Source organism: Urocitellus parryii, chromosome 8 (assembly GCF_045843805.1).
Source record: "Urocitellus parryii isolate mUroPar1 chromosome 8, mUroPar1.hap1, whole genome shotgun sequence".
NCBI classification, from domain to species: Eukaryota; Metazoa; Chordata; class Mammalia; order Rodentia; family Sciuridae; genus Urocitellus; species Urocitellus parryii.
Genome location: NC_135538.1, coordinates 141,279,954 through 141,293,485, shown reverse-complemented (window position 1 = coordinate 141,293,485; position 13,532 = coordinate 141,279,954). Strand labels below are relative to the sequence as shown.

At 42.3% G+C, this 13,532-nt stretch overlaps 1 protein-coding gene across 1 annotated transcript in view; it reads right to left on the bottom strand.

The window, feature by feature from the left end:
• Positions 1-10,628, bottom strand: part of Sycp2l (synaptonemal complex protein 2 like) — an 89,880-nt gene extending 79,252 nt beyond the window's left edge. Inside the window, 6 exon segments of the mRNA XM_077801552.1 lie at positions 3,176-3,200; positions 3,587-3,691; positions 6,622-6,741; positions 6,826-6,963; positions 8,706-8,774; positions 10,506-10,628. Coding sequence (XP_077657678.1) covers positions 3,176-3,200; positions 3,587-3,691; positions 6,622-6,741; positions 6,826-6,963; positions 8,706-8,774; positions 10,506-10,628 — 580 coding nt within the window.
• Positions 10,629-13,532: the final 2,904 nt, after the last annotated feature.

Below are 13,532 nucleotides of genomic sequence, written 5' to 3'. Positions count from 1 at the left end.
TGAATGAGAAGGTGAGGCATAGGAAGACAAAAAAAAAAAAAAAAAGATGAAAAATAGATGATCTTACAAATGGGGAAACAGAAAAGGCAATTAATGGGCTTTCACATCATCATTTGGGCGGGACTGACCATGGCGGGAGTGAATCCTGATTGGTTGAGAGTATACAGCATCCTATTCTTCTTTTGAGCGATTGGTTCTCTTGGGGAGCATTAGCATCCCTTGAGAGCCAAGTTAGGTCTTTTGTTTGCTGTCTGGGGACAGCCAACAGTTCTTCTCCTAGATGTGAATCAGGGGCATGGAGCCCCAGTTGCTGATAGCCATTCTTCAAAACCACTCCCCGGGAAAACAACTTGAAAACACAGAGCAGTGAGGAAGGCAGTCCTGAAAGAACTGCAGAGAAGTGGAGCAGAGCCCCCACCAAGCTGCCCTGGAGCTTCCTGCCTCTCATGTTTTTAAAGTTCCTTGAGCCAATAAGTTTTTACTTAAGCGTGTTTGAACTACATATTGTTTCATGCCCCGAGAGCACCCAATTTCAGTGGTTCTCAACTAGAGGTGTGTGTGTGTGGTGGGGGGGTTGTCCCCCAGAAGATACTCCAAAGTCTGGAGATCCATTTGGGTTGTCTCGATTCGGGAGTGGATTGCCACTGGCATCTGGTGGGTAGAGGCCAGGGGTACTGCCTAACATCTTGGGATGCACTGAACACAGTTCAAGTCGGCTTTTTCACTGCTGTGACTAAAAGACCCGACCAGCACGATTGTAAAGGAAAAGTTGATTTGGAGGCTCGTTGTTTCACAGTCCGCACACAGCAGACTCCATTCCCCAGGGTTTGAGGTGAGGCAGGACATCCTGGCAGAAGAGAGTGGCAGAGGGAAGCAGCTCACATGATGAGCAGAAGCCCAGAGACTCCGATTTCAAGATAACAAATATATACCCAAAGCCACGCCCCCAATGCCCCACCTCCTCCAGCTACCAATTAATCCCATCAGAGATTGATTCACCGATTACATTAAGGCTCTCCCAACCTAATCATTTCCCCTCTGTACCTTCTCATGTTGTCCCACACATGAGCTTCTGGGGACACCTCACAAACCATAACAAGCACCCCAAAACAAAGAAAAATCTGGCTTAAAACTTCAATAGTGCCAAAGATGAGCAACTCTGATAAATATTATCAAAGAACAAACTTTCCTGAGCTAAAGATTTCAAATCTCACCAAGAACCATGCAAAACAGTTGTGGTTTGTGGACATATGCATTCGAACTCGCAACTCAATATCAGAAGACCACAAAAATGGGTTATAAGGAGGACAGCCTGCAGAGTCAGAGTATTGTACAGAAGCCAGAAAGACATCCTCAAGGTCACCAGTGCAAGGCCGGCCTCAGCAACTCGGCAAGGCCCGGAGCTACTTCATGAGACCTTATCTTGAAATAGAAAATAAAAAGGGCTGGAGACGTGGTTCAGTGGTTAAGCAGCCCTGGGTTCAATCCTGGGAAACAAAGAGACATCCTCAAGTGATCTAAAGCCCTGACCATGCTCCAACCACACACCATAATGCTCTTCAAAATATATTGTAGCAGCTGGAGCCGGAATGGAGAGAGAACTCCAGAATGCAGCACAGGACAGAGCAGAATATGGGCATAAAAGTAGACAGTGGGGAAGAAGCAAACATTGTAAATCATTGACATCAGGAGGAGGAACAAACTGAGAAAGAAAACAATCCATACATCAAAACACAAAGCAATCACAAAAACAGAACACGTGTGATAAACCGAAGATCAATGGGAAAGAACCATTAACTATCAATGTCAGAAGGACTGGGAACGAGGTCAGTGAAGACACTTTCTACTTCAGAGAGGATCAGGCCAACTCCGCAGAGCCCAGACATTCATGCAAGACACCCGTCAGCCACTACATGTGAAAACCTGCCACTTCCACTCCCCAAATTCCTATTTTGAACCTTTACCCCCAGTGAGAAGGCATTTGCGAGGGGGACTTGGGGTAGGCTAGATAAGGCCCTAAGGGTGGGACCCTCATGAGGAACTAGCACCCTGATGGGACACCAGAGAAAAATCCGTCTCTCACCATGTGAGGACAAAGCAAGACAGGAAGAGTTCCCCCAGAGCCCCACTCTGCTGGCACCCCAATCTCAGCTTCACACCCCAGAACTGGGAGAAATAAGAACTGAGAAGTAAATGCTTAAGCCACCCAGTTTTTGGTATCTTGTTATGGCAGCCACAGAGAAGATTAATGCAGCCATCTACAGTGTTTCGTCCCCTTGGCAAAGAGTTTATATTCCAAGGGTCATGTGACTCCATAAACTGGTCCCTTTAGCCAGTTTGTGTCTAGTCCACTTTCTGTTGCTATAATGAAAATCCCTGAGGCTGGGTACTTTCAAAGAAAAGAAGTTTCTTCAATTCTGAGTCTGGAGGTTCAAGAACATGATGCCATCTTCTGCTTAGCTCTGGTGGGGACCTCCTGGTAGACGTCATCACAATGATGGAGTAGACTTGCAGAAGAGGTCACATGGCCAGACAGGAAGCAATCAATTAATACCCAAAAGCCAAACTCTAGTAAAGACCCTTTCTCACAGGAATGAATCCAAACCCCAAGACCTGCATTGCTGCCTTCATGAGAGCTGTGCCCTGCCTACCTCTTAAAGATCCACTGCTTCTCTGGGGCTGGGGTTGTGGCTCAGTGGTAGAGCACTCTCCTGACTCATGCAAGGCGCTGGGTTTGAGCCTCAGCAACACATAAAAATAAGCAAAATAAAGGTTTAAAAAAAAAAAAAAAAGATCTACCACTTCTCATTACTGCCACAATGGGGACCAAGCATGGTAGGGACCAAGTTGCCAATTTGTGAACCCTGGGAGACAAACCACATTCAAATCATAGCACTAAACTTTTGCTGGTTTGGAATGACAAGAACGACCTTCCATTGCCTACGTAGAGGAAAATAGCCAAACGTGACAGCAGCAGCCACATAAAAACATCTCGGGCCAACACAGACATCCTCTATAACAAAATGTATGCTGGCATCAAAATCTGACTACCATAAAGTAGCCCATAAATTCAAATATAAAGTTATTGCTTCATATATCATTTAAATATTTTATCACTCATATCATTTAAACATTTTCTCTTTACCAAAATATTAGTAGCCAAAAACCTACTTACCTTCACTACTACTCCTGGAAATAATCTGGGGAAAAAAAAAAAAAAAAGGTACAGCTCATATTCTAAAATGGCATTATACACTGTAACATTAATAAGTGCTAATATTTCCTAATAGGCAAGAGTCAGCTTTAAACCCAAAAGAAAATTCTCCAAGAAAATCTATTGGAGCTTCACTTTATTAAAAAGAGCATATCATCTTTCATCTGGTGGATAATATAGTTGTATGTGTAAAAATAAATCAGTTTTCTATACTATTGGTCGCATATTAATGTTTGTTACTATTTCACGTAATGTTCTAAAACATGGGAGTCTTTTCATTAAACACATATCTTATAAAAAGCCAAGAGTCATCATCAGTTTCCTGCCCAGTACCCGTGGCATCTGCTCCATGAAGCATCTGTCCACTCTTACCAGCACAGTGTCAAAGAAGTCCTCTAAGACGTCAGTGAGTGAAACATCCGAGGCTACATCTTCTATGGTCAGAAATCCCACTGTTCTCTCAAACCAGGAAACCAGGTACATGGGAAGAAACACAGATGGAACCCGGTGAGACTGAATACCTACTGCCGGTGCCATAAAACTTCACAAGATAATTCCCTCACTTGAGCAAAATCATCCTAAAGACCTTTGCTCATACCTAGTAACTCAGGCCTGGCTCCGAGGCCCCCCACGTAGAACATCAGAATGGTGTCCAACGGCTACATGACTACTATAAGTTATCTGAGCTCAGCAGGACAGACTTGGCCAGGATCCAGGCCAGAAATTCACATAAAGGGGTTTGTGAGGAAAGTTTAAGAGATGAATGAACCTCCCCCACCCAGAGGAACATCTTGTGGATCTGAGAAGCTGTAGAAAACTATCAAAGAAAATGTGCAGGGCTGGGGACTTGGCTCAGTGGTAGAGCGCTTGCCTAGCGTGAAAGAGACCCTGAGTTCAATCCCCAGCATTGTAGTTAAAAAAAGAGAAGATGTACAATTTAGGAAGTGCCCCTGCAGTACTCAAGGTTACAGTAACTGTGCCTCAGGCCTTGATAGCTAAAAGCTTTTGACAAAAGGTAACTGAAGGTTTTTTTTCCCCCCCTATAGGACTATATATCCACTTTCACATTGAGTTGCTAACATTGGTCCGATTTAAAATAAACTTCCTGTAAGATGCATTTGCTTTACCAAGCAAAGGACACCTCTGGACCATTTTTTGCTAAGACTGATCACTCATAGGGGAAAAACATGCATACCTAGAAATCATTAGACGAATATAAAGTTAGCAACTGAGCTTTTGATGAACCACTACCTTTGGCACAGGGCCTTTGAAGTTTTATGCACATTAGACAAGAATCCAAGGCATCCTTGTTTTACTGCTTTATAAGTCAATCAGTTCTCAACTCTGGCTACACATCAGAAAAACAGTATGAAAATCCCAATGCCTAGAACCTATCTCGGACCCTAGAAATCAGAATCCTTGGTGACAGGGCCTCTAGGGAGTATCTGTAAAAACTTTCTGAGTGATTGTGACATACAGCCAGGTCTGAGAGTCAGCCCTGTTTCAAGTTTTTTTTATCTCACATGAGACAAATACGGACATTAAATCATTCCCCTTCTGAAGCAAATTGCTCTCTGACAGCCTGTGGGAAAAAATGTCCCCCTCTCCAGCTGGACTCAAGGTTAAAGCTATACTTTCCTTCTCCTTATGTTCAAAATTCTGTGGTTTTAAATATACTTTTATCATTCCATCTCTCTCTCCAAGCATACCTCCTTTCCAGCCTTCCCCCAATTGTTAGATACAAAGAAGCAGGGGAAATACATTAGTTTATCAATCGATCTGGGAGTAGAAGTACTTGCTAACCCCTTTTTATGTGCCATGATCATACATCGTCTAGCAGGTACCCTGGCTGTCCCCACAGCTGTGTCATTACCAGAAGCTAGACACAAGAGCAATGACTTAGGAACATGGGGTAAGACAAATTGCTTAACCCTTCTGGACTCAGGGTACAGGACAAAATTCATTCCTCTCTACAGGAAATCCTGTAATTCGATGGAGTAGAATAATTTCCAAGCACACTGTGTTGACCCTGCAAACAATTGGCTTTGAAGTACAGACTCTAATATCCCAATCTTTTTGATAATATCAATCTGTTCTCTTTGGCAAAAAAAAAAAAAAACCTGCATGAAATAAAGATGTTTTAGAAGGTGCCTAATCATTAAATTACCATCACCAACTAGAACTTGAATGTAATGTGGAAATTCCTATTTGATTTTAAAATCCAATGAGGATTTTGATATAGCATGTTTTTAATCTCTGGAAAGGCAATCTAAATAGGAAACTCCAGCAGATACATAGTCCAACTCAACTCCCACTCCTCTACCCTCCAACCCCCCCACCCCCACTTAAGAAAATCAGCTTAAGCTCTAAAGTACCCTTAGGACATCACTCTTCCCTGCTACTTGTTATATGCATCAGTGTATCAGGGCATTAAGTGAATTAAATGCAAAATAAAAACAGTCTTTAAAAGTCCCTTGCAAACATTTTAAAAGTCCCCCACCCCAGGAATTTGGTAAAGCCTAGAAGTTACTCCCCCCCCCAAAGGGGCAGCCCCATAATTACTGGTATGTGAGAGTAGAAAAGGGGCAGAGACAGGTCTTCTTGGCCCAACCTGGTCTTAATATATTCCAGGGCCTAGAGCCAAGGAAGACAATCAAGCCTTTATTACCAGCCAGATCATCCCTCCACTGCACCACCTGCCCTTCTCCCTGCCTCCTGCACACCATCCCGGGGCTACAAGACCTCACCATAAACGAGCTGCAGTGAGGATTGAGAACTCTGCTTTCCTTCCTGGTGTGACTCATTAAGGTGATTGTAACGTTACCTCCTCATTAAGTTTTTTTTAAAAAATAAAATTTATAACTGGAGTGACTTTAAATAAAACCAAAAAGCAAATGTTTTTGTTTTTCAGATTCATCCAGGGGTTTAGAAAGCAGGCAGAGTGAGTTATTGAAAGGGAAGTTTGATGATTTTTCTAGGTCCAACCTTGTTAATAAAGTCTATTAAAATATTTTTAGAGCCTATGTCTACTCATCCCATCTTCCCCAAGTTCACTAAAATAACGGAAGACAGGCCACTTGTGCATAGGCTTATCAAAGAGAAGGGTTGTGTCCGACTTGATCCTGTCCACTCGAAATGTCCTCTGCCCAGAAAAACCACAGGAGATGTGGGTTGAATTTAATTTGATTGGAAAGCAAGAAGAATGGACACCAATTCCTTTTCACATTTGGTTTCAAAGGATCAGAAACTTAACCAGCAACTTAACAATCCACAGTAATTTCTGTGTTGTGGTGCTGAGGACTGGAGCCAGACACTTTCTGCACACTCACCTGCCACTGAGCCATCCCCACTACCCCTCACACTAAAGGTTACCCAAAGTCATGTGAAATTAAAAGTGTAGCACTTATCTTCAAGATCAGTCCCTGCTGAATTAGCAAGGGTTCCTTTTCCTTGGGGTCATCTGTGAAGAATTGCTGAATACATTTCAGCAACAGTGAAACACACTGAAATTCATTTTTATCCAGTTCCTAGGTAGTAGATCACACCAAATTAAAGCTCTTGCAAGTAGCTGTACATTGGTATCTTGGCCCCCAAAGAAATAACCGGCTTGCCTTATTTATTGATCTGTCAAGATGGTGTAACAGAAGATGATTATATTTTTGAGGAAGGTAGCTCTCTTTCTCTTCAAAAAATTCTTTTATCTTCTGAAATCCTTTGTTATTTGATGCGTCAATAATTAGTGATTGAAGCTGGAAAAGTAATCGTTTGAGTTACTTTTTTTTTTACTCAAGAACATCTGTTTTATAGTAATATTTCTAACTAATATCAATACTAATCAGTCAGCAAGAAATAATGCAGGGTAAATATAGAATAAAAATCTGTCTTCAATAGTCCACCATCACTTAAATGATTGACCTTTCCATTGGCTTCAGGCAGAGGTCTCAGAATGTGAGTCCCAGTTCACTCTAAGCATTGGCATCACCTGGGGTCCCATGAGAGCTCAGAGACTTGCAAGCTGAGCTCTAGGGGTTGCTGACACCTGCTAAAACTTGAGAACTACAGATTTAAGGGAAACTGCACTTCCATTATAGATATCAAAAGACGCTCAGAAATGTTGCAAATTCTAATAAGAAATGCAAGCCTAGGAATACTTAAATAACAGAAGAAAAATAAAACTAAGTTATGTGCAATGAAAGTTGACAAATATGCAAATTGCCATACAAAACTATCTTTTTGCCTGAATATTAGCCAAGGGAGACCATTCACTTGAATAACAGACATTTCCTTAAGTAGTTATGCTACAAAAGACAGTTTAAAAGAAAATCCAGCCCAATTGTATAGTCCAAATTATAATATACAATACTATTTTAATAAGGAGGTATTTTACTCTATTTAATTCAAAATTCTAATTCTTAGTGCAGGTTTAAATAAAGAAACAGCATTTGAAACTACTCCATTTCAATTTTTTTTTGGGGGGGGAGGAGGTACCTGGGATTGAACCCAGGGGAGTTTAATCACTGAGCCATATCTCCAACCCTTTTTTGAGACAGAGTTTTGCTACGTCGCTTAGGGCCCCTCTAGGTTGCTAAGGTTGGCCTTGAACTCACCATCTTCCTGGGTTGCTGGGGATTACAGGCGTGCAACACTGAGCCCACACAATAGAATATTCTCTTAAATCACCACATAGCGAATTTTTTTGTGCCAAATGTGTTAAGGACTCCACAAATGCTCCCCCTCTGAAACCTCCCCAATACCCTGAGTTAGTCTTCCTCTGGAGAAATAGCAAGGATGGGGGAGGTTACAGACCTTCAGGAGATCATTCAAGTGAGATTCATACTCAGATCCCAACTCAAAACCCCATGCTTTCGCCTACTTCAGTCTCCACCGTCTCTTAGCCGGAACTCAGAATTAATCAAAACCCTTTATCCTTCAGGCCTTTACATGATCTAATCTCCGCCAACTTCTCCCACTTCCCTACTAATGTGTCTGAGAATAAATCAAAGTCTCCATTGCCCCAGGGCCTTTGCACTAGCAATTCGATCCCCAGACTGCTGCTCCCTACCACTTTCACCATGGTGAATCTTAGTCTAAGTATTACTTTCTCAGGTAACTATTTCAGGACCACCTTCTCTAAAGTGAGCCATGTGCCTCCTTACAACCCCATTTACAATACCCTGCCCTTTTCTTTACCATTGCATGATTATTTGTTGGTCTGTTTCTTTTTCTCTTAGCCAGTGTAAGCTTGAGGAGGGTAGGAACTGTGTTTGTTTTGTTTGATATTATCTACTTTCACCTGGAATAATGCTCCCTGGGTGCAAGATGGCTTATACTAAGGTGTCAGGACAGTGGGAGGTAAGATCAGCTAGACATGGTAATGAATAGATATGGGAGATTAGGGAAGAAGAAACAAAAAAGGGTTTCTGGCTTGAGAGAATGGGGCTAATGACCCATCAGAACTACCAAAGAATACAAAATAAACTTTGATCTTTACCCAGAAAGCATCTTGGTTCTTCCCGATCCTATCATCTTCCTTAACAGACTGCAAAGGACCTTCATTTTTCTGTGTGCAATAAAAAAGATGTTACACACACACAATTTCAAAGAATTCTATTTCAAGTTCTAAATATAAAGGCTTATATTGTTTATTTGAATAGAAACTTTTTGTTTGCTCATGATGCAGATTGCAGCCTAAGACAGACCATGGATTTTTGTTTTTTTTGTTGTTGTTTGTGGTGCTAGGGATCAAATCCAGGACCTCCATGCCAGATAAGCACTCAACCACTGAGCAACAGTTCCAGCAGAATAACAGGGCCTTCTGGGGGAGGGTGGGGGGAACCTGGATTGAACTCAGGGGCATTCAACCACTGAGCCACATCCCTAGCCCCCTCCCCCCCTTTTTTTTATTTAGGGACAAGGTCTCACTGAGCTGCTCAGTGCCTCACTATTGCTGAGGCTGGCTTTGAACTCAGGATCCTCCTGTCTAAGCCTCCTGAGCTGCAAATAAATATTATCCGGCTTCCTTTAGCAAAATGCAGACTATCACAAGAAGCAAACATTATTTGAATAAATGACCATAACAAATTTAAATTATACTAATGACTATAAACTAAAGGCTTTGAATTAATTTTCAGAATCAGAACTTGTAAATTAAAATAAAAAGTGCTTCTCCAGCTCAGCCTTAGTTTAAACTTTGTATTGGCAATGTGCAACTTTTCAATGTTATGCTGAGGCTTCTATACTGAAATTTCAAGGATCAAGCACCAGCCACCACTAAAGAAGTGTCCAAAACATTTAGTAGTAGGTTGTTTTCTTCAGGAAGTGATCCCTGATCCACTATTCTGACTTTAAACATTGTTAGGCCACATTGAATAACAGTATCTGATCTCCCTTCAGGCCAACAATTGAAAAGCATAATACAAACAAGCCTTATTTACTTATTTTAGTTGTAGATGGACACAATACCTTTATTTTGCTTATTTACTTTTTTATGTGGTGCTGAGGATCCAACCCAGCGCCTTACACACGCTAGGTGAGTGCTCTACCACTAAACCACAATCCCAGCCCAAACAAACTATTTTTTAAAAGTATCTTCTAAAGGGGCTGGGGTGGTGGCTCAGTGGTAAAGTGGCAAAGCGCTTGCCTAGCATGTATGAGGCACTGGGTTCGATTCTCAGCACCTCATATAAATAAATGAACAAAATATAGGTCTAAAAGCATCTTAAAAAATTTTTTTAAAAAGTGTCTTCTGAATCTAGTTTGGACAAACAGTACACTTCTATGCATTTGACCAAAATTTTTAAATGTCAGTGTGTTTTATGTATTATCATTTACAAACATGAAAAATAGGGTGAGGTCAAACACCCTAACCCAGACCTGGGCCATTTTCCCCTAACATCCGTCATGCTAGTTAAATGCTGATAAATTGGAGCTCTGGGGGCACCAAGACCCTCTGGCTGTCTTAGGGGGCGTACTTTTTCTTGGAGTCAAATATATTCTCAACGTTTCGGAAGGCAGATTTGGGGCCCAGCAGGTGAAGGTCAACCGAAACTTTCTACGCACAAAAGGGAAAGAGGACTCGGGAAACAGCCTGAGGAGCTGGAAAAAAAAACATCGCGTTGCTTTCCAAACATGAATCCTGCAGTTTCTTCCCCAGGCGCTGTAACTGACAGGATTTCTGTCCTGTGTCATTATTCTACTGAAAACTTCCAATAAACTCCCAAAGAACAAAAGGAGGTTGAAGCGTTCAAAGAGCCTCGGGAAGGATTTGTCCAGCAGCAGCCTAAGACCATACCCAGTGCCTGGTCTCTGGGCGAGCATCTCCAGCCTGCCCTCGCGGTGCCCAGCACGGTGGAGACCCGGGCCCCGCTCCACCCGCGCCCCCGGTGCGCGGATGTCGGTCACTCACCGCTGGCATCCCGACGCTTGGGAGCCTATGCCGCACTTGACCCAAGACTCAGGGCGGTGCGCTCCGCCCGGCTCCACACTCTCAGTTCAGTGGCCCGAGATCACTGCCGGCTGGGAGCGCTGCGGTGAGGGTCTGAGGCGCAGGATGGCTCTTGGATTTGAGTCTTCTCCAGGATCTCTAATTGAATGAACCTGCTCCTGAAATCTATTAGATCCCGGTGCTGGAGATTCAAGAAACGCGAGCGAGTAACTAGCGCTCGTGGCCAGGCCACCTGAGCGCACGCACACGCTCCTAAAGAGAAAATCAACGCGCAAAAGACGCGAACACCTTTGGTAAACATTGTGTGCGCAAAAATCCAAACTAATGAGCGTCACCTTTGCGCTACCCGCCGGGTGAGGCTCTCTCTTCTCGGTCCACGGACTGAGGGGCTGGTTTTGGTCCTTTGATGTGTATTGACCACAGCTGAACCGAAAGTTTCGCAAAGGAACAGTTTGTACCCGATATTCGGAATACTTTCCTGGCATCACAAAAAGGTGCTTTCTGTTCCTTTGTATTTTAAAGTACCTTGGTGGAGGGGTGGTAATTAAAAATAAAGCAAACACTCAGCTTGTTTTTTTGCCCGCTTACTTAACCTGTGCGTGCTAATTGCTAAGTTGCCCTGGGTAGGTGGCCTGTGATCTGAACACCGCGGTAAAAATAAATGACTTGAGTTTCCTCTAAAACAAAACAAAACGCCAAACATTCCTTGTGTAAAACTCGACTTGCATTTATCACTGACCGCTGTACTTCATGTTGTGATATTTACAGAAGAAATGTATCTACACGAAAGCAAACACAAAACGAAAATCCTTGTTACTAAGCCCGGACTTGGCACGTCCAATCTATTCAAAACGATGTGTATGTTAACCATGGACCCGTCTGTTTCCTGGCAAACATGTTGTAACGACACTTTCATGAATCTGTTTGTTTTAATCTAAATTTACAAAATTTAAAGTTTCGTTCCTTTCATTTTGAATGAATAGACTCTTATAATTTTAAACTAGTAACAGGCACAGTTGTGAATTTAAAAAATCGTAAATTGCGGCGAGGTGGGGCACACCTGTAAATCCTGTAAATCTGGAGCCTGAGGAGGATGAATAATTTAGCAAGACTCTTTAAAACAGAAAAAAAGGAGAAGGAGAAGGAGAAGGAATAAAAGACAAGAAAAGGAAAGAGAAAACAAGGAATGGGGATGTAGCTCAGTGATAAAGCACTCCTGGTGTCAATCCCCAGTATAAAAAACACAAACAAACAAAACCCCTAAATCCATGCTAATGTTAGGGCAGGAAAGAATTAAAGCATAGTAAAACAACAATCAAATATAGTTTAAATGCATTTAATATGAAATTAATTTTTTTACTTTTTACTTTTAAATAGAAAACTTCAAAACCAACCTTTCTCAGATTTTGAGGGAAAATACAGCCTTCAAAACTCTATAGTATCAATGTATTCAATCTTCATGAGATATTAAAAACGACATCATAAAAAATAATAATACTTATTTACTTATATTTTTACATTGGTTAGCTTCTTTTACCAATATATTTACTCAGACATATTTTAGGGTAACTTGGAATATATATTCTAATACTTCACAAACTAAATATGGTGGGGGTTCTATGAAGTTCCCCTTTTTTGAACAACAGAATCCATTTACAAGTTAATTGATTCACTTTTAATGTTAAAAAAATTACATATGCCGACCACAGTAGTGCATGCCTGTAATCCCAGCAGCTCAGGAGGGTGAGGCAGGAGGATCCAGAATTCCAAGCTAACCTCAGCAATTTAGCAAGGTTTTAAGCAATGCAGTGAAACCCTGTCTCTAAATAAAATATTAAAAAGGATTGGGGATGTGCTTCAATGGTTAAGTGCCCCTGAGTTCAATCGTCAGTACAAAACACATATTTTTGAAGGATCATGACTTTCTAGGGACATCTCAAAAACATGGAGGAAAGAAATATTCCAACAATGTTTGCACTACCACCAGAAATTAATGTCTATGTATTCTCAGAGATAATGGTAAATGACTTTTTTTATTTTTATTTTTTTCTTTTGGTACAGGGGTTTGAACTATAGGTGCTTTACGACTGAACTATATCTCCAGCTACCCCACCTCCTTTTAATTATTTTCTCCCAATTTTCAAATAGGGACTCACTAAGTTACTTATGGCTCAATAATTTGATTTTAATTTTGAAAGAACACGCAACACAAAAAAGCAACAGAATGACAGGGACCTTCCGCAGTCAATGAGATGGTAGTTTGTGGGTGGAAGTGTGAACAAGAGCAGAGACATCTATCCCATTCCCACCCAGACTTAGTGATGCCTCCGAATGAGGGATTTTATCCTGAAGCCTTGACAAGACCGTTCAGGAGAAGGTGGGGATGAAAAAAATCTCTTCCTTCTTCTAGGACGTTTCCTCTTCCCCTGGGACGAGGGCCTGGCCTTAAAACTAGAAGGAAAGCAGGCGAGGATCTGCCCCAAATTGACTTTTCGCGGGTCCACGGAGGTTGGCGGGCAATCCTGAAGCGTGCCTTGCTCTTGGACTGACTTTTCTGAGCAGACCTGTGGTGCCCTTGATTGCAGAGGTAAGCTAACAATGTGGGCGAATGATCCTTGGCTTCTTGGGGTCCTGGTCTTAAAACGCACCTCGTTTTCCAGGCTTTTGTCAAACGAAGGGATTAATCCTCAAGAGGCGCAGCACCCAGCGCCCTCCTGGCGAGGTCTCCCAGCAGCTGTGGGCATTGCGCCTGGGGCGCGCTCCGAAGTGCCCAGGTCCAGTGTCGGGATTCGGAGGGACGTGGGTCGGGAATATCCTCCGCTAACAGCTGTAGGCCTTGAGGGGTTGGTCTGTGCTCTGGCTAGAGCTCGAACT